The sequence below is a fragment of the Sparus aurata genome, chromosome 11 (assembly GCF_900880675.1).
Source record: "Sparus aurata chromosome 11, fSpaAur1.1, whole genome shotgun sequence".
NCBI classification, from domain to species: Eukaryota; Metazoa; Chordata; class Actinopteri; order Spariformes; family Sparidae; genus Sparus; species Sparus aurata.
The window spans coordinates 15018037-15039038 of record NC_044197.1 but is presented as its reverse complement, the minus strand read 5'-3'; the positions used below and the strand labels follow the sequence as shown (position 1 = coordinate 15039038).

The following is a 21002-nucleotide window of genomic DNA, read 5'->3' as shown; positions in this document are numbered from 1 at the left end:
TGGTTATGAATTTGTGTGTGTGTTTGTGTGTGTGTATGGGTATTTGTGTTTTGCAGGCACATGCCACATTGTGTGTGCGTGTGTGTGTCTGGCAGTGCTAGTTTAATAAGGTCTAGAGTCTGCTCTGTGCCGCAGGGACTCGCAGCTTAGGCGATGGGCTTACCTCAGAATGAAACCAATCTGTTTAGCCTGCTCTCCTCCCCTGCAAAACGCTCCATTTTCTCTGTCCATAAAGTTAAATGACATTTTCCTCCCGGCACCCTTATGCCATGTCAAGTACCTCCAGAGATGTTGCAGGCCGACCTGGGAGTCACGAGTGTGTGTGTGTTGAGTGAGAAAGAGACCTCTGAAGGAAGAAGCAAACAGTGGGACATCCACATCTCAACCCCGCTCTGCTTGAGGGGCCTGCTTCTGTGAGGAGACAGCTGCTTTGAAAACGTCAGTGGTGAAAGCCAAAGGGATATTAGACTTGAAACATGGGTGTTTTGTTTATATATGAACCAGCAGGCCTCTTCAGACAGATGGGAAATGACAAGGAAATTATTCATTATGAATAGCAGTTTTTTTTTCTCCCTTTGAATGATATTTTGAGTTGCTATATTTGTACTGTGCAGCACAATGAGTGATCTGATTTTTCAAAGTAAATCTTGAACAGAACTCCACCCACACACTCACCAAATGGCTCGTCGGCCTGCCATAAATGACTGATAAGATGTTCCTTCTTTGCTTGGAAGGACAGAGTAACACTTCCACTCAGTTTACCCTCTATCTCTGTCTATTTAGGAGTCTAGCTGCCTGCCAGCAGAAGCTCGGGACTGTGTCCAAACATAATCATGATATTAGCTAGATCCTTATTTATGTGTCCCTACCCCTTCCATTTCTCCTCTTCTCCTCTTTCTCTCTCTCGCTCTCTTGCTCTTTCTCACTCACTCAATCTCTTTCTCTCTCTCATCCTTCTGCTCAGCCCTATTACGTATGCATCCATCCTTCCCACTCCACACATTTCCAATCTTCCCCAGTTAGCTACAACAAACATTACATTTACATATTGATTTCGTAGTTTTAGTCAATGTAAATATGCTGTCATTACAGTAAATTTGAGCTTCTGTTAACATAAGCTCGTCCAGATCTGCGCAGATTAAGGGTGTGATTGCATAATTAATGTGTGCGCTACATATTAATTCCCCCATCCCTCTCTTTCTCTCAACTCTTCCTCCTCTCCTTGGGTTCTGAGCCCTGATTAAGTGCCTGCTTCGGCCCTTAAGCCTCCCATTGATATTCAGCCTCACAGACCCAGCGTTTGCTCAAAACGCTACTTAACCTCGCAGCTTATTGTAAATGAAGCTTCCAAAAGTTGATTCCCCCACCTCCTCCTCACTACGTGAAGCACACAAAGTGTCTGCATTTGCACCGTTCACAGCGTCTCTGTCACAGCCGTAAGCTACTGCTATATGGTGCCAGTCCACAAAGTCTGACCCTTCAAGGCCTCTCGGACAGGCCCCGTCTACACTGCCAGGTCTCCACTTGCTTATAATCAGTACATGATGTCCAATGTGAGAGTATGAACATCTCAGAGCAGTTAACTGTAAATAGCTTGTATCTGTCCATCTTTGAGCATTTTTAAAAATTTTGATGATTTGAATTGTGAGATATAAAGGCATATCACATTGGTTTTATTGGTTTTACTATACTCCTGAGTTTCTGTTCTAGTGTATATATATTGTTTAATTATTTGAGTTTCTCATTATTCTTGTCATTTTTTACATCCATGTTGTGAATGAATTTCAATTGCAGTGGAAGAATGTTTCACCCTGCTATAACCAATGCAGATAGAAATACTAGAATATTTTAGGAGCATTACATTCAGTGCATTTATAGTCCTCAATCATAAATTCATCTTCTAGTCTCTGGCACAGCTTACAGTAGCCTATTATTGATATGAATGGTAATTGATATGGCTTTAATTTCTATAAAGGCATGTTTCAGTAAATAGATAGAAACTTAAGTAGTCAAATACAGCACTAATCCAGCAGCAACTGCTGAAGAGGTCGTGTCATGCACAATAATGGTACTTTTATCATTAACTTTCTTGGCTTGAGAATGATATTATCTGCAGTGCTGGTTCCTTATGGCAGCATTGTTCAAAACGTTTACTGGGTTCCTACAGGTCACAGAAATCGTAGAATGTTTGTGAATTAGAGGGAAGAAAATGGATTGTTTTCAAAAATAGACAAATAGACATGGGTCATTGAAAGTGCTTGAATTTATTTAGATTTTTCATGGGAGAACACAATTTTATTTTATTTTATTTTTAATTCAATAGGCTACGTTCTGCTGTCTTTTTAAAGTTATTGAGCTTTTGTAAAGCGTGCTACTTTTCATTAAAAAAAAAATTCCCAATGTTGTAACAGTAATTAACCTTGATGTGTGATCCGTGTTGGGTTCTTGAATTGAATTTGGAATTGTGGCTGGAAAGTCCTTTTTAAAAGTTTTATGGTCAAATACCTTACCAAACGCTGCAGATGAAGAAGTGCAGTTTGTGTGAGTGCAAATCACAGTAAAATCCTGCGTTTAAGCCGTCTTTAGGGTTTTGCAGTTAGAAAGATGCTGAAGGCTCTCCTGGGTTATTTCATAATAGCTTCCAGGTTTGTTAGCAATAAGGTAGATTGATAGGCTCCATGCTGTTTCCGTGCAGGTGGTCATAGCTGTGGTAGCCCGCTGTGCTGTGTGCAGCTCCGGCCAGGCTTGTTAAGACACAGCCAGTGAAGTGGGCGGCTAGCCCCCAGAGGAGATGCCCACCTCCCTGTGGGCCAGCAGGCTACCACTAGTTGACAAGTTTCAGCTTGCCCTTCACTTGACTGAGCTACTCTTAGTGATAATGTTTGTTTTCCTGTACCCCTTCCTTTTATTCCTCTTGAGTCATTATTCTGCATCTTTTACATGTTCCTTTTCTGCATCAGTTTCTATTTTTTTTATTACCTTTACTGTGTTTGTCCATATGTCTTACTTTTTGAATCTTTTCCCTCCTCATTTAGTCTCCAAGAGTCGTTAAACCAGAACTTCCTGCTGATCATCAGCCACCGCGAGGCCCAGAGGGACTACAGTCTCAACTTCCCCGGCTCCAGAACCATACAGGAGGTATGACGCAAACCATGCAGGACATCAGAAAGTCACTTTTATATGCCCAGACACACACAAAAAGCTCTTAGTAACTCACCCACAGACTCACATGCATAATATTATTGTACCTGAGTCTAGTTTCCCATAACACAGCTTTCATTCCATTGGCCAAACATTGCTAGTCTATCTCAGCCATCGATTCATTATTCATCACAAATGATCACATTTCCGAGCACATAATTACTCTCACAGCTGCGGTCTGGTACAACCCCCTCTTTTTCTACCCACTCCCCCTTTGCAGCTTCTTTCTCCATCTCCCTCTCTTTCTCTGTCAGCAGTCTTGGAGGCGGTTTAAATACTGAACAGTGTTTGATCTAGGCATACGGGAGTGATGGAAAGAGACAGAGTACATTCATTTTCTTCATCTGAAACTAAACAGTAGATTTGGCAGCCTATGAAATATTTATAGCAACTCATACTGGACCCAGTGTGAAGGCAGTACAACGCCCTGTCCATCGGTTATTACTATCAAAGCTGCAAATGGATTAAAAGGAAGAGCATGAAAATATATGACTGTGCTTGTGTGCCCATGTAGATTTGTATGTGTGTGAGTGTGTCAATGTTTGGGCCCCATTAGCTCACGCACACACACACACACGCACACACATACACACACACACACACACGGACCCATACATATTACTGCTATGTACTGTCCTGCTCTTACCTCCTATGCAGAGTGAGACCTGAGCAGGCTTCATTTGTTATTCACAGTTGATAGCCTGCAGTCGCAGGTGAGGGGAAATAAGCACCAGACTGATCAGGTAGGACAGAAAAGTCCCACTGTTGATCTTACCTGCTGTGTTAGTGTTTGTGAAGTAATTAGTTAAATCATTTTTTGGACTAAATTCATAACATTGACATTCAAATACTTTATAAACATTTGAATGCTGCACAGCTTTTTTCTTGAATTGAGTATCTTGCATCCTGGAGAATAGCTGGTTATTGAGTCTCACTCGCAGGTCGTCAAGTGCTGACTTTGGTGTGGACTGAGCCACCGACCTGAAGCGTCTCTCTCCAGAATTGCTTACCTTTAACAGGCAGTCAACTAGTACCATTATTACATTCATTTAACCGTAACGAAAAATCTATTTCGTCTTAAACAAACGGCTAGTAATTCACTCTTCAGTAGCAGTGAACGGTGTTCCTCAGAAGTTCTTTGCTCACTGCAGCTAAGGCTGGCTGTTCAGTGCAGGTCAAGATTACACTAATAATAATCAGGCTACTAGCAGGGCTTGTAATGGTGCTAATGGAACAGATTAGTACAACCAACATCTCAACTGGAGGAGGCAGCTCGCCTCCCCGGTTCTCTCCCTCTCCTCCCTAGCTCCTTTTTTCTCCTCCCTCCGTCATCTCTCTCCTTTCTCTCTCACCCTCTTCTCAGGCAGATGGTTTTGATGAGCACCCACTGTGAACCTTAAGTGTTTCTGCTGGGATTACAAACACTGGGGAGGGGTCCCTGTGGCGTGGGAGGGGGGAACCATGGACACAGAAAGGAGGCAAAGGACTGCTGGCTTGGTGGGGGTGCTGTAAGAGGCCATAGGGGAAAGAGAAGGGACAATGTGGGCTTAAACAGGCCTCCATGTCGCGGTCTTTTCCTTACGCATGCTTGTCTTTAGGCATCTCAAGGCCCCCTGCAGTGAAAATGAGGCCCAGAACTTTAACCTGCATAGATCTGGACTGTGTTTGCCCCATGTTGACCATGCTCTTTATATATTTACTCTTGAGCCAGGGAACAGGCGTCTTTCCCTTACTAATTTATTACTGTAATGCTGTGTATGGGAGGATTTAAAAGGTTTAGTAGATGAGATCTACAGGTGCAGCTCCAGACAGTCAGATAGTGGTTCTGAATGACCTCAGCTAAGTTCCTTTGGAGTAATATGTGATGCTCATAGTAAAAAAGATAAGGAATGAGGTTGTGAGTTTTTTAGTCAACAACAATAATAATAGAAGACACAAAGTTTTTTTCTGTCATCATAAGAAGAATTGAGAATGCAACAAAGAAGTAACACCATATTCGGCCTGCCTGACTCCCCCTTCTGCTCATACTGTGTCCACTCACAGACACATATGGACTCCACCACAGAGCACCTTTCTCTCTCCACTCTCTCTTTTGTCTTAGCTGAAGACTAGCCGATGGTCCCTGCTTGTGCATATCAATAGGGATAGAGTCCTATCTTCTTGTTTGTCTTTGCCAAAGGCTCTGGCTTTGCCTTGTGGCTCTCAGGGAACTGCCCTTGCCCCTCCCTTTCTATCCCTTCATTCTCCATCTCTCTCCCAGTGTCCCTTCTCTACCTTCTTTCTTCTCCATCTCTAGAGCGCAGGGCTGTGTAGACTCTGATTGGCATTACCAGACAAGAGTGTGGGGGTAAGTTGCTGGCTAGCTTCTGAGCTAAGCTGGTGAGCAAATGTTTGCCAGGGACGTAGAGGGTAGAATAGGGATGGCTGCTGGTTTCGGGGTGTCCGTGACCAGACCAGTTGTCCTGGGGATTTCCCTTCTCCGCTGCCCCCCGGGGCTGTGCCTGGGCCCCATCCCGACTCCGCAGCTGGGAGACATATAGGAATCAAATGCAGTCAGGGCTACAGAACTGAGAAAAGGAAGGTTGGATCGCAAAAGGAATGAAAGAAAGGCATCTGGTGCCTAGGGGAGATGAAGAAAGAGAACGAGAGAGAGAGAGCTTGTGACTGTTTAACGGAAACCTTTCCTTCTCTTTGATTTGCTTCCAGCCAGGGATTACAGGCAATTGGCATTTACAATGATTGGATCATTAATTTTGCCATATTGCTGCAGCAGCTCAGCACTGCAGCCAGTTTAACTAATGTAGTGTGGCTCGAACGTCCCGCATCTGAACATGAACAACTCAGTAGCACTGTATTTCTCACTAAGACTTTAATTTAATTCAAGTTGAGCTCTTTACATTTTATTGTCTGTATGTACAAGTAAGATTGATGGATACCTTTCATGAGCCGCTGGAGACTTATACAGCCTGGGGTTATATATAGGCATTCTAACAATACATTGTAGATAAAAGTAAGTTTTAGCTGGCGATTATAGGTAAAATTGGCTGCCCAAAGGAAATTACTCAGAGTCACATTAAATATAAGTGTTTTGATTTGTTGCAGTCTAACTTATCAGTGAGGTGACAGACAGGGGGCAGCATTAGACAGTATTGCTCCCTGTGTGATGGCTGCTGTGGGCGACACATGCAGTGCTCTGTAACTGAGGGCTGCAGCAAAAACTTCAATTACCTGGAGAAGCTACAGGCTGCCGCTATAATTTCTGAATTACTTTGTCTTTGATGTGGTTGCATTAGATTCCCATAATAGCGCGGTATTTTTCTTATGGTCAGCAAAAGCCTGTGTGAATGGCTGCCTTCACATTCTGGTGGTGTGGTTTCAGGTGGGCAGGCCTGGTGTGTAGCTGTGTTTTCTCTCTGTGGTGAGATTAGGTTGTCCTCTGCCAGGTGCCTTTCACTGTCTGTCTCCACTCTCCTCCACCACCACCTCTCACCTTCATTCTCTCTGTGGTGGGCGTTAGTTTGTTGTTTCTCTGATGCTGCTTTAACCTCTGACTGCAGCCTCTTCATTACTAGTGTTTATGCCTCTCCTTTCCTCCCTTTTCCCCCTTATTCATCGGCTGGCCAGCCGGTCAGTCAAATCCCTGTAGTCCGGCTGGTCAAACATAGATATTACACTCTGTAATAACACTGGCCACCCGCTCTGACCCCAGCCCGCTATCCTGGCCATTGCTTCTCTTCATAAGGATAGGCGCCGAGCAGTGTGGTGTAGGATTTACGATAGAAAGACAAAGGATGGACTGTGCCACTCATTTATTATTGTTCTTTTATTTTTTTCTCAGCTTGTTTGTACTGTGAATTGCTTTGCTCTGCCAAGCCCAGCACAAATAAAATCTAATTTCTTTGAGAGACTGATGACTTTGATAGAATATTTATTGTTGCCTTCATAGAAAGATAAATTCAGCTTTAAACATAGTAATTTCTGCAAGCAGCCCATCGTGTGTTTTGCTCTCAGACACCTACACAAATGTATACACAGATGCAAAGTGTATGAGATTATTAGGATGAAAGTGAGCAGGCAAAGTCTTCCCCTCTTTTTTCTTAGCCCAGTGTTATGCAGCTGCTTTCCTGCCTTGCTTGACGTTGGCTTTGACTTTGTGTTTGTAGCGTTCTTTAAGTTTCCACCTCCATGACCAGCATCCGTGCATATGCCCAAGGATCCATCTCTCTTCAGTGCTCTTTACAAAGACAGGATTTGACCCGTGTGCAGAGGGATCTTTGCTCTACAATTGACAGTTTTCTCAGCATTAGTGTCCAGCCCTGTGGGCCCGAAGGGCAGGATTCTGTTGAACAAATGCACCAGAATCCACGGCCGCCAGCGCTCAGACGCCGACAGGGCTTTGATCAGCTTCGGCTGGCGCACATCAGGCTGGCGTTAGGGCTTTAAACCAACAACCCACTGGACGGTGTAACACAGCGCTCGCTGGGTCAGGCGCTGCTGGCTGCTAACTGTTTAAAAGCACGGAATGTTATTAAGTGATGCAGATACAGCGCCCGCGCATGAATGGGAAAAGAGAAATACTGTTCATTTCAGAGCGTGGGGCTGTTGTTGCTGGGCATTAGCTGTGGCATCTGAAGAATGCTGATAACACTGGCTGTCTTTTTTATTTTTTTCTCCTAACTCCTATTGACTCATCTCCACCTTAATTCTCTGCCTCCACCCTATGTTTTCTTCATGCTGAATGGAGGGTACTTTGTTGTAGCCCTCTCATAATTTATTACACTATATTTACTATTAAATTAGCCAAACCACTTTTTTCAGTGTTAATATTACTTAATAATGACTGGATAGTAAAGAAAAATATAAACATTCTTAATGAATATTAAGTTAAGATTATTTTTTAAATTGTACCTTTCCCTATCACTAGTTGGTCAGATTTTTGTACATTAAAATAACTTATTTTATCTTCCCTTTATGTTTGCAGGTGAAGAGGAACATTTCAGACTTGACAAACATCCCAGTCCGGCATCAACAGTGGGAAGGATGGCCTGCGTCAGCATCTGATGACTCTGTAAGAGACACAGGCACACAAAAACACTATAAAACATCAAACACTTGGTACTATAACAGTTCTACAGGAAAGATGTCAGCATCTGTGCCCACTTTTCTCTGTTCTGTCCTTGTGTATGTTGCCCTCAAAGATCAAGAGAATCCTTTTAAAGATAATTAAAAGCCAAGCACAAATTGATTGTTTTACATTGTATTACAATTTGCAGTAGAAACTGTTCCATGCTCTGTAATCCAACCCCAAAACCATCTGTCAGAGGCATGAGAGTAAGATGTTGAAGCTAATTAAGATGTCAAAGACTGTTCCCATCCCGTGTCCTCTATCTGTGGACATTAAATCTCACATCATTGAGTCCCACTGACCTCTCCCGTCCCAGGGTCGCTATTCCCAGCCATTCACTCTGCACACAGTCAAGCTGATCAGAAGCGGCCCTCATACAGAACCTTGAGGAACCTCTGACCCCTTTTGTCTCACCCCTTCTTTGACAGCATACGTGTTCCCATGCTAATTGTATGGGATGGTTTATCATGCTACATTGAGGAGCTGTTGTGCACACATTCTTGTGTTAACCCCAAGCTAACGTTTTCCTTTTAGATCTTTGTGATTGTTGTTTGGTTTGGAGTATTGGTATTGACTTTGTTTCATCTCTTTACCAAGTGTTATTGAATGTGCCCCTATGCCAGGACTGACTCTACTGTAGCAGCTAAATTTTTCAAAATATTAATGCCAATTTATGATAAGTAAAGACAATTTGTTTTCCATATGCAGTGTTTTCTAGGATACAGTGACAGTCTCCTCTATGTCACTCATTGTTTGTGTTTCAAAAAAGCAAATGAGCAATCACTGCACCTGTTTTTATGTAAGATTAACAGAGAAACAAAGAAATTGCACTATTAATGTGCCTGGAAGGGAAAAGGACAAAAGGTTATGCATCCTTTCACTCCAGAAGATTGTTTGCTTTATTTTGTTCCATTACAGCTCAGAGCAGGCAATTGTAAAGCCGGTAACCACCAAACAAACCATACTGCTATGATACAGATTTGTCATTGTTTGCATTATCTTTGTAGACATCCAGTATGTGATCAGCTAACCACCCTGGATTGCAACAGAAATACAAATCTTAGTTCTAATCTGAATGCACATTGTGGGCATGTTTGTGCCATGACCGACCTCAGTATTGTGTTCATGTATTATGACTCCGAATGATATACTTTTACAGTTTGCAACCATTACATTCAGATTTATGACACTTAGCATTAACAGGGGAAGAGAGATAACAGACATATTTAAAACTGTGTTCAGGATGTTGATGTGTCCAGCTGCAGTAGACTTAACAAGGAATATGTGATTCTTCTGTGAAAAAAGAACAAGAATGGGAACAATTCTTCAACATGTCTTACTTAGTTTTTGTGAATTTTGACCTGAATACCATTTGACTTTTTTAATGTCATATTCTTTGCCCACTGATCACTGAAAACATTATTATATCACACTTAAATTTAAAATAATTAATTTAGCTTCCATTTTCATTTCTTTTTATAATCTCAAATAATCTACACCATCATGGAATTAATGTTTAAAAACACTATGATATATAAAATAATTATTTAATCTTGAATAAATTCACTTGCAGTGTCTGAATCAGTCATTTAAAAAAATATTTTGTCTATTTTACCCCTTTAAAAAAAAAAATGTGGTTTAAGTGGTATTAGACAACCTTAGCACCAGCATCACTCTAGTTTGTGAACTTGTTTTGTAACAAGCAAGCCCAGACGATCTCAATGTAATGTTTAGATAAGTAAGGATAAATTAAAATAATTCCCTTTTTGTCTTTTATATTTTTATGTCCTGTATCTGTGCACCTCAGCTCGGCTGCCTACTCCGTAGGTAGCTGTGAATATGATGGCTAGGGATCCTGAAGAGATTGCAGCTCATTGTGGCATCATAGGCCCCATTGGCACCTGGCTAACACACATCTGCAGTGTCTGTGTTTCCTGCATGAGGAGATATTAAAAAGCACAGAGACAGAAGTGTAATAATGGCCTCTACTCTCGCCGCAGCCCTCTTATTGAAACGTCTGAAGGTATTAACAGAGAAAGCCCAGGGCTTGGCGGGCCTAGCAGGCGGGTAGGAAGCCAGTGTTAGTGTCTAGCTCATTAGCCCAGTCTCATCTCCCGGGGTTTGGGCCAATAAACATGGCAGCCAGAGGCCCCAGATTACGTTTAGCTCTGCACACTAGCCCGCTTGCAGTGGAATCGATTACTACTTAACCCTGCTTTGCCTTTAAGTGTTTGATATAACTTTTTTTGCATTTACGTTTGTGTGTGTTGTGTGTGCGTGTTTGCATTTGCAAATGTGCCCGTCTTATTGTACACACTGTATTTAGGGCTGGATATTAAACTTTAATTCTTATCGAGTACCACTTGAGCTGTGCTGGAGCACCAAATTTTGAAAACATCTAGTTCAAAATAGTCATGGAATCCTTTGTCAAAGTGTTTGTCTTGTTTACTCATTTTCTGTGAGGTATTTCCTGATTCTTATATTTTCTTTAAATTCACAAAATTACACATTTACACAGCCGATGTTCAGCTTGAATAGAAAAAAAAATAGTTTTTTTGTTGAAAATTTGTTTTTCACAGTAAAAGTGTAATTTTTGTACTGCTGTGCAAACTGCAGTAGTGTATTGGCAACAGTATTGAAACATTTCTAAAAATAATGCCAGATTAGTTCCGATTAGCATGGATGCTATAGTAGTTGAGTTGGTAGTTCCCAGAGAGACTCCATTCTCAGTCAGGTTGGTTGCTGCATTTGCTGCAGCGACAGTCATAAATTAAGCTGTCTAGGAAATCCTTTTTGCACAAGACCCACTATAAATATATCTTTTTACTTTAACATGTTCATCTAATTGATCAAACTGTTCAGAGTATCAGTTTCAGCTGTCTGTTGTTCTTGTCCTCTGAGAAAGATATTTGAGTGGCTGCATTGTTTGTTTATGTATTGTTGGAGCGTAGGAAATCACTTTGTTAGAAAGAAATTCTCACCTTTCAGGGGAAAACCAGTAGTTATGTGCTGCGTCACCCTCCGGATACAGTCCACTCAATGTGTTTCATTGTTTATTGTGCTCTGAATTATTCAAAGCCTTATGGAGAGTTGAAATTGGATCACAATGGATAATGCTCACATAGCACTGAACAACAGATCAGTATATTCACTGCACTTGTGTTATTGTATTCGGTGTTAGAGCAAGGAGGCTGAATGTAAACGGAAGTGGCACTAAATGTAGTTAAAGCAGTAGCAATGTGAGGCGATGTTCATTTTTAGTAGACAGATTGTTTTGACCTCAATCAAGTACTGGCATGAAATATTTCTCAGTCATTTCCTTGTTCCTCATAGATTCAGTAGAAGACAGTGAGTACTATGTTCCACAGTAGCATTCCTTAAATTGTCTTTGTGTCCAGTGCATGACAATCATCTTGGTAGAACTGGAAACGTCCTCTGTCAGAAAAAGAGTACACTTGTTGGACTTTGCTATAGTTAAAACTTGAATTCCAAACAGATTAAAACAAATACTCCAGCATTTATTTCAGATACCATGATCTAGCTCTGCCTTCAAATTCCTACTGATACTTGCGGCTTTGACAAAGCTGTTCCGAACAGTTCTGAGGATGATGACAGAGGTCTTGGCAACAGTTGACTGATTTCCTGTGCTGTTTGAAATACGCTTTGAGCCTCTTCCCCTGCTTCCTCCATCCCTCCTCTATTCCTTCGCCTGAGCAATCCGGCATGGAGAGTTTCCAGACAGGCCTCATCTCATTGGAGCTGTTTTGACTGGCAGTCTTTCCTCAACACATGTTGGAGTGATTGACAGCCAGTGGGACATCCTTATTACATCCCCTCATCTCTTCAGCCCCCAACCACCCACCCTACCTCCTAGCCAGTAATTGCTGACATTTATGCAGTGTTTCATGCTGTTTGCTAATGTATTAATGCTGCAGAGAGTTGGAGGTGCTCTGCCTTCTAGGCCAGCACCACCCTCCATTTCCCAGCTGGCATTATGGAATCCTGTTCTACCTTATAGGCGCCTACGAAACCAAGGGTTTATGTGGGGGGGGGGGGGTTCCCATAGCAACAGGGCTCAGCCGTAAACTCAGGCAGAGTCCCCCCTCCCTTGTGAGATTGACTGCATTCAGGTGAGATTCAGCATCAAGTTAGTCTGTCTCATTTTCCATCTCTTCTTACTGTTTTTATGTGTTCTGTTAAGCTCACATTTAACGGAAATGAAAGGAGGTTCCTTATTATTAGATTAGTCACATATTAGATGCCCCAACTGCACAGGAGCATAGAGGCACAGCACCATGCTGGGTGTAAGAGACACCACCTTAACACCCACTGTTAAGCATCACCCTGATCCAGCAGTTGTAAATTCCTAATTTAACTCTAAATTAATTCAACTTTAAATTAACTGAGATGCTGATGGGCTTAACACAAAGTACACAAGCCTTATTATATTTATCTTTATATGGAAATCAAGGCATTTTATAGCCCTCAATGTTGTACCAGTTTTTCTACGTGGTATCAAAAATCGATATATTTTCAAGAGATGGTTTTGTGGTTAGAAAACACTACTGGCTAGTGGCCGATAATGCACCAATAAAGTTGGCCAATAAAGGTGACGTAGAAGAAGAAATAGAAGAAGAAAAAGACATGTCATCACCAATTTGGAGGGTTTTCTTACAAACACAATTGCAATTTACAGTTCATGTTCCAAAAGGTTTCAGAGAGGAGGGAAAAATCTACGCATCTAACACTAGAAAGGCTTAGAAGAGCTGTAAATTATAAATTGATCCATCTTTACTCAATACATCTTAACTGTATCAGCTGAAAAATAAAATTCATATTGCACATCTCGAAGTATGAGATTCTTTAGTTCTGTATTTGTATGTGTGTGTATGCACGTTGTACACACTGTGCAGACACTAATCAGGAGAGGCTCAAAGGAGCCTGAAACAAGGAAACCATAAGGTGTAAGGGTGGGGCTCACTTGATTTGTCCATTTCTTGTTCTACTTTCTTTCAACCTGTCAAGTATAATTTTTTTCTCCTGATGGCACTGTTTCTCACCTGTACTCCTTCCTCTATCCATCTCCTTTCTCTTCACTGTCTACTGTGCTCCACTTCTGAAAATGTTTTTCTTCTTTTGTTTTTTTAACAACCTTAAAAACAAAATAAAATGTACAGTAAATTGAAGAGAAACCCATATTAAAATGATCCCAGGGCAGAGGACTGTTAGCTTTTTGGTCAGTCGTTTTCCCCCTCCTGAAATCTGGGACAAGTGTTTTGAACAACTGTGTCACAGGGGATCATTGATTGTTCAACGATGTAATGGATCTTGTTTTCCAGATGTGACTATTGATGACACACGTTGCCAGCCCGAACAGTGGTCTAAGTCTGGGAGAGTGTCTTTGAAAAGACCGTGCATGACTGATTTTTTTATTTGATTGGATGTTCAAACACACACTGACCAGTTCTTTCCTCGCTCCATCAAAGAGAAAGTGGTGTAAGGTGGTACTGTGGTTGCTGTCAGTGCAGCTGTCAGTAGTAATTATCTCACACTCACAGCCAGACACCTAATCCAAACACTGCCTACACTAGAAAAGAAAAACTGAAACACAGGAAGAATGAAGGGAGAGAAAGGAAGAGAAAGAAGGATAGAGAAGGGAAGAAAGAGTTGAAGAGGGGAGGGAAAGGAGGGAGGGGGCTGAGGGAGAGAGAAAATTCTTTCCCTGTATCGGCCCCTGAATGCTTCGAGCCTCAATGCAAGTGTTAATTAAAAGAATCCAAAAAAGAGGAGGCAGTTCCTTTGTGCAGAGATGTGGGAGAGGGTCATTTGGGGGGGTTAACCTCACCCCCCCAGCCCCCGTGCCCTGCGGTGCTTCAGCCTTGTTTCCACGTTTTACCACTGAGCTGCCTAGCTGCACTTGTGTACCTCAACATCAGGAGAAGCCATCGGGTCAAAGCGAGGAAGAGGATTGAGAGGCACTCAACTCGTTTTTTTTTCTTCCCCTTTTCACCTCCCCTCCTTGCATCCATGTCAGCCCAAACCCTCCAGGCTGTCTTTGACAGGGGAAGTGATCAACTTTATTTATACACTTATTAGACCCTCAGACGAAAGCCTCTCATTGTGAGTAGCCGGTGTAAAGGGTTTATTGGGATCCTCTCGGCAGCCGCTGTTAAAGATTCTCACGTTTGATTGCCACTCGATTGGGGAATAGATAGAATAGACTTGGGGCCACGCCATCACATCCTTAAGGCTCAGACCCTGTATGTCTTTGTCTGCTTCAATACCTACAACTCTCTCTCACTGCTAATTCAGCTCTCAGGCCTAGCACCAATCATGTCTCAAATGGCTTTTCTTTAAGTCACTGTCTGTGTTTTTTTCTTTCGTTTAATAAAAAGTATCGCTAACCTCCTTTACTTCTACTGTCAGGGATTTTTGTTCCATTGATTCGTTAAGTTCTCTGGAAAAAATATGAATACCAGAAAGATCTAATAAACAGGACCAGAGTACTAAATCGGTTAGAGTTAAGTTACACGAGCAAAGACGAGGCAATTCGGTTAAGTGTTCTTCGTAGGTGTTCCAGGGATACTCAGCTGTCCTTGCTGTGACATTACACACTTGTTATGTCAAGAGTATGCTCACTACTAATTGGTAATAGACAAGAAATACAATACGCATGTACTCCTCTGTTACTGTGTCAGGGGTGACTGACTGTCTGAGGCCTCATTGAAAAGGTTTTAATTAATTGAGAATTCGTGTTTATCATATATATTTGTCATATGTTTCACTGTTGGCTTTAGCGGTGATGTCATTCCTGGTTTGTGTAGTTTCAGCATTGCATGGCAGTCTAGTCGCTGTTTTTTTTTTTTTTTTAGCAGTTTTCTTTGCTTAAGACAACACAGAGAAGGAATACTCATCAGGATATTATTCATTCTCAAACTCTCCAGGGAGATATTGCGTTTTTCATATCTTCTCTTTGGTTACTGAGCTGGTGGGAATTTAAGACACAGCGGTCAGTATTATAATCAGTATTTCCAGAGTCAACTATATTTTCACGCTCCAATAAATTGTAAAATGGTTGTTCCTCTCCGGGGGACCAGTGAGATGGAGTTCATTATCTAAGGTTAGGACAAAAACTGTATGTACACATTTATACTTTAAATATGAAGTATAGGTAGGAACAACCACATCAAAGGAACAAAGAATCTGGTTGCACCCGGGGATTAATAAAATCCTCCATCATGGTATATGTAATTTTATATCAAAACAATGATAGACATTGTGATACTGTATGTTTACTGGAAAATCGATGAAGAATTATGAATTAACCACCTAACAAATAGAATAATTGAAAAAAGTCAATATTACCATGAAGCACTCCTGCTTATTAATTTATACTGTCACTGGAAATAGTCTAAAGCTGCATTTCCAGTGCAGGAACTTTTCCCCAGAGACTAGGAACCTTTGGACCTTAGGGTTGCCACTGCTGGGACAAGGGTCTAGTTCAGATTAACTGGACATTATTTTACCCCCCAAATAGTCCCTGCTTGAGTGATAGTACAGCCCTGAACATTTTGAAATGGTGGAAGACTTGCAGCATTTTATTTTCAGCCATGATGTTCGTTTTTAGTAAATTGTGCAGTCAAGTGGTACAGTCACGAGCAAGAAAGTATGTGTGCAAAAAGCTTTTGCGTTTTCACAGGTGAGCTGAGTAATTAGGCTGATCTTTGCGGGTCTTAAGATCATTGTAAGAGATGTAGACAACAACAGGCTGAAGGAAACTTTTTCGTTCTTTGAAAATTTATTCTTGCGACTAAAGTTCTGGGTGGGTGGCTAGAATACACTGTATTGTTTTAATACATTCAGACTGAATGCAACTTTTACGTGTTTCTCTCTTTAGAGCCTGATGCGACTCAAGCGTTGTTTTAGATGATGTGTTCACTTTTAAGACATTTGATTTAAAAAAATGCATTAATGAACTGTAGAGCAAAGGCAATCATTTCCAATTGAAGCCAAAGCCTTAAACTCATAAATGTTTTTCATTTAAAGTTTTTTTCTGCTCTTGAGTCTGAGAACTAAATTTTTTTTAGTAAATATTGACAATTCTTGAATGTGCCCCCTAGGTAATGATAAGTTAAAGGGATATATATATTTTATGATATAAATGTAACTTGTTAAAAATCTCTGGCCGTAGACAAAATTTATGTCATAATGGTATGTATCATCTTATTGCCCTAGGTGCACCTAGTCATGCATGTAGCTCAGCCACAACTGTCCAAATGATTTTTGTGCAAACATGTTGGTCTTTGTTCCCATGAACTCACCTTCTCACATTGAAAAAGATAACGTACTGTGAAAAGATGGAAAATAATAGCCACCAGACACTTCAGTTCTTATCAGTGCTAGGTACACAGCAGTACTCACTCGTAAGTCCATGTTGCTGACAAGGTCTAGTGGTTACACTGTTCTCTCCTGCTATAGAAGCTGAGGCCAGCATGAGGAACCGTTCTACTTTAAAAGAAACACAGCGAGACAAACTCCCTGCGGTCTGTGTCGCCCCTTTTCAGACTCAATTGGCGTAGCATGTAATCGTCTCCTGATTCAACCATGTCCAGCTGCTCTTTGTGTTTCTTAGCACCTGACAATGGAGCAGATCACAGGACCTCTGTAGGGGACGAGCAGCTTCTCTGCCTCTTATCGCACCCAGCCTGCCTCAGACCTGTTGTTAAGAAGTTCACTCTCCCAGAAAAGTTTCTGCATGAGTTTTCTGCTTTGCTCTCAACAATTAGTTCCTCAGTGGACATAATGTTGCACTATTGTTACAAGTGGCAATACATTCAGGCTACGAGTCAGGGTTTGATTGTTTGTTTGATTGCGCACCACTTTTTATGAGCTAGGCGTCTTCAGTTTCACACTACTTTCTGCAACCGCCTTGCTTGTATTATTGATGTCCCTCTGGGTCAAAGCCAGGAGACACCAGCTGTAATGAGTCCCTGCTGACGCTGACATTTTCAGTCCTGGCTTTGGATTTGGCTGCTCATTAGTCAGGTGTTCTCTTACTGTAAAGCACCATCACATTATCGGCTACTACAGGTGTACAGAAACCTCATCAAGGTTTTTTCCCTGATAGGTGAGATGAGCATGGCTGTGTTTGAAAAGAGATGAAGTATGTCATGATGGGGCTAGGACCACAATCTTGTTGCCCGATAAAGGAAATTCAATGAATAGTTTATACAAAATGACCACATAGAAATGCCTTTTTGTTATTATGTTGTGATTTATATAAAGGTACCTGAACATAATTGATTATGTCTCTTCTTTCAATTAGAACCTATGAACACATTTTCATTAAGTATTTAACAAAATATCAATTATAGAATAGAAGATTAAAAAAAACTCCTCAGCTAAGTATAGCTGCAAAACAATAAGTTTAACATAAGATGTGAGTTTGGTTAAAGATATCAAACATTCGTATAAAAACTCTTTGAACTGATTGAATTGTAGCAGCAAACAAAACAAATACAGGCCTTATATAATTGGCTTTATAACAACTTTTTTGGCTCGCTTTCGTAGACTCTCAGTGCTGTTTCACATGATTCTTGCATTGGTGACAAAAGAAGTTAGTCATGTATGAGTCAGTTATGAGAACCTTGTAAAATGCAGTTTAAGATGTGATTCTTTTTGGGTCCCTGTCAGACTTTTTGCTCCAAAGTCTGCAACACAGGTTGCCCCTCTTTCGGTTACGAGCTTCTCGTGTTGAGCTTGATTGGTCAGAGTCCTTCTCCTGTTTGGAATGACCCCTTTTTCTATCACATTCAGTCTTCTGCATGTTTGTTTGTGTTTCATTCATGCAAACATCCTGCCTGCATGAAGAAGAGTGACAATTCCCCATGATTTTTAACTTAAAAGTTACTTATGTGGACTAAGATTGGGCAATTAATCAGATATAGAAGTAGATGTCACTCAAACGGTTGGCCTTGCTCATTACACATTACATAATCACTCTTTCATTATGTTTTTTAGATGACGCTAGCTGTCTCTGGGATCAGCTATCCTTGCCATCACCTAAGTGTTTGTCGAAGGTCTTCACCAGCCAATTCCCAGGAGCCTACAGAAGAGGTACGCACATGCACACACACACACACACACACACACACACACACACACACGCACACACTTTCTCTAAGGATATGTGTTGTAGATTAATTCCTCCCAGGATGTTGTGTGTACATGCCAACTCATAAAGCATGGTAACTTCTTTTAATTCCATCTTTTGAAATAAAACTAGCAATCAATGCATCATTTATGTTTACAGTGTGCAGATGTCCATATGGTCAGCGACAGCGAGGGGGATGATTTTGAGGATGCGTCAGAGTTCGGTGTGGACGATTCAGAGATGTTCGGAATGGGTTCCTCTACCTGTCGGAAATCACCTATGAGTATGTACAGTGGAGCATCTTAAAAATGCTGGATTAGGGTTGTAGCTCTAGATAGTGTGTTATTGATATGCCACCAAAGCTTCACAATAAAATTACTTTTATCCCATTGCAGTGCCAGAGAATAGTGAGAATGAAGCTGATGCCTTACTGCACTTTACTGCCGAATTTTCTTCAAGGTGAGCTAAGTGTCAAGTGCTTCGTACTGATTCAAAGGACTTTGGAATCAAAGAAGGCTGGTTTGTAACAATGTGTTCTGTGTGTTCTGTGTGTCCTGTAGGTATGGGGAGACACACCCGATGTTCTACATTGGGTCTTTGGAGGCAGCTTCTCAAGAAGCCTTCTATGGCAAAGCCAGAGATGTAAGTAAGATGAGCGACTGCTTGGGGCCTCAGAGGAAGGTTCTTTTTTTTAAATTTACTGAGATACTGTAACGGGTAACAAAATCCTGTTTTTCTTTTTACTTTTAATTTTGACTAAGATATGAGTTACTGATGTTAACAATGTTGGCTTATCCTTTAGAACTGATGTCATTTCTGATTGGTGTAGTCCAGCCGCTGCTCTTTTTTTGAGCAATATTCTTTGCTTAAGACAACACGGAGGAGGAACACAGACTGAGCAGGATTCATTTTTTATCTGTCAAGGGAGATACTGTGTTTCTCATATCTTCTCCTGCATTCCTGAGCTGGTGGGAATTTAAGACTCAGTGGTCAGTATTATAATCAGCTTTTGCTTCTACTTTTTTGTAGCAGCTTCAATTAATAGTAGAATGGATGAGGACCTGTGTGACAGAGTTCATCATATTACAGTAGTTTAGCAAAATTATACATGTAAACGCATACAAAAAAAATGTATATAATAGAGAGTAGAGTTAAGAATTTTGGTTATGAGTACTCAGTCAGTCTATATGATTCCCTCCCACTATAGAAGGTGATACCATATTTCTACTGAGATTTCAGCAGCAGAGATGCTCTGTCAAAGTCTAGTTCACAAAACACATATATCAGATGCCAAAACTCTGCACAGTGTTTAATATTCGCTTTCCAACTGGGAATTATGTTGTTTTTCCCCCCATCCATCTCAGTGATTGTTGCACAATTCAGTAAGTGATTTGTACACTGTTGATGCAACAACATATTCTTCCTGCAATGTTAGTTGGCATGTTAAACTATTGCATAGCTCTGTGTTTCTGGTTTATGTTCATATTAAGTTGTGGAAAACCTTCAATCAGTTTATTTATTTTTGCTGGAGGCCTTGCCATTGGCACCCATGCTGTCCCACAAGATGCTGCTAGAAACCATCATTAGGTTGACACTGACGATGGCTTCTATCTGAAGCGTGTTTGGTTTTTGAATGAATAAACAGACCAATTATCTGTAAGAGATGATATATTGTTAAAGTTTTGGAGCTGTACTTGCTGTTGGTTTTCACTGCATTTATTAGGACACAGAGCTTTGGTTGGTCTGAACTCAGTCTTATGTGGTAATGCCAGAGATGCATGAACACTAAGCAGAAACAACTCTGAAGAAATTTCCTAATGATTATAAACACTATCTAAAATGCAGGACATAGGCTGAATGCCAGTTAGCATTATTTTATAACCACTGAAAGGAAAGGTCTGAAAATGAATAACAACACACATTGAACTGACAAAGATTAACAAATGAATGTAGATAATAGTCAAGGTTTATGTCCTTGTTCATACAATATTCTCTGTCTGCTCCCTGTGTCATTCTTTGTGGAGAAGGCTTTATAGCCACATTGATATCATTTCATCAAATTTTCACCCTGACAGCTGAAGCTTTATTTTTAGCTGTCCACTTTCCCCCTTGTTTTCTGGCTTTTGTCCTTTTAAGGATGCTTGTATCAACTGACAGCTTGTGTGGATTACAGCCTTATTAGACTGTAAGGACACAGCAAGATGTTAGGGGGGTTCAGATCACCAGGCACGGAGAGGGAGGGAGGGTGGAATAGATGATGGTAGGGGCACAAAATGGAGAATGTGGTCTGAAAGGAGAGAAGGGTGCAAAAAGTGAGAGTCAGAAGAAGAGACCGAGATGAGGAAAGAAAGGAATAAAAGCACAAGAGGTTGCAGGGTAAGTTAAAGTGATGGAAGGAGTGTGAAATAAACAGAGATGGAAAAAACCTAAAGAGAAGCTTGGCGTCTCGCCTGCTTCCCAGCTGATCTCCTCTCCTAAGCCAGCACAATATGGCCGATGTCTCCCTGGTGTTCACACGCTCCG

At 41.2% G+C, this 21002-nt stretch overlaps 1 protein-coding gene across 2 annotated transcripts in view; it reads left to right on the top strand.

Annotated features, from left to right (window-relative positions):
• The window catches only part of faf1 (Fas (TNFRSF6) associated factor 1), a 68092-nt gene that overhangs the window by 16690 nt on the left and 30400 nt on the right, over positions 1 to 21002 (top strand). For both annotated transcript variants that reach the window (XM_030434000.1, XM_030433999.1), the window contains exons 7-12: positions 3036 to 3138; positions 8183 to 8269; positions 18347 to 18442; positions 18639 to 18762; positions 18875 to 18938; positions 19040 to 19121. In XM_030434000.1, the coding sequence (XP_030289860.1) occupies positions 3036 to 3138; positions 8183 to 8269; positions 18347 to 18442; positions 18639 to 18762; positions 18875 to 18938; positions 19040 to 19121 (556 nt within the window). The remainder of the gene's footprint in view (positions 1 to 3035; positions 3139 to 8182; positions 8270 to 18346; positions 18443 to 18638; positions 18763 to 18874; positions 18939 to 19039; positions 19122 to 21002) is intronic.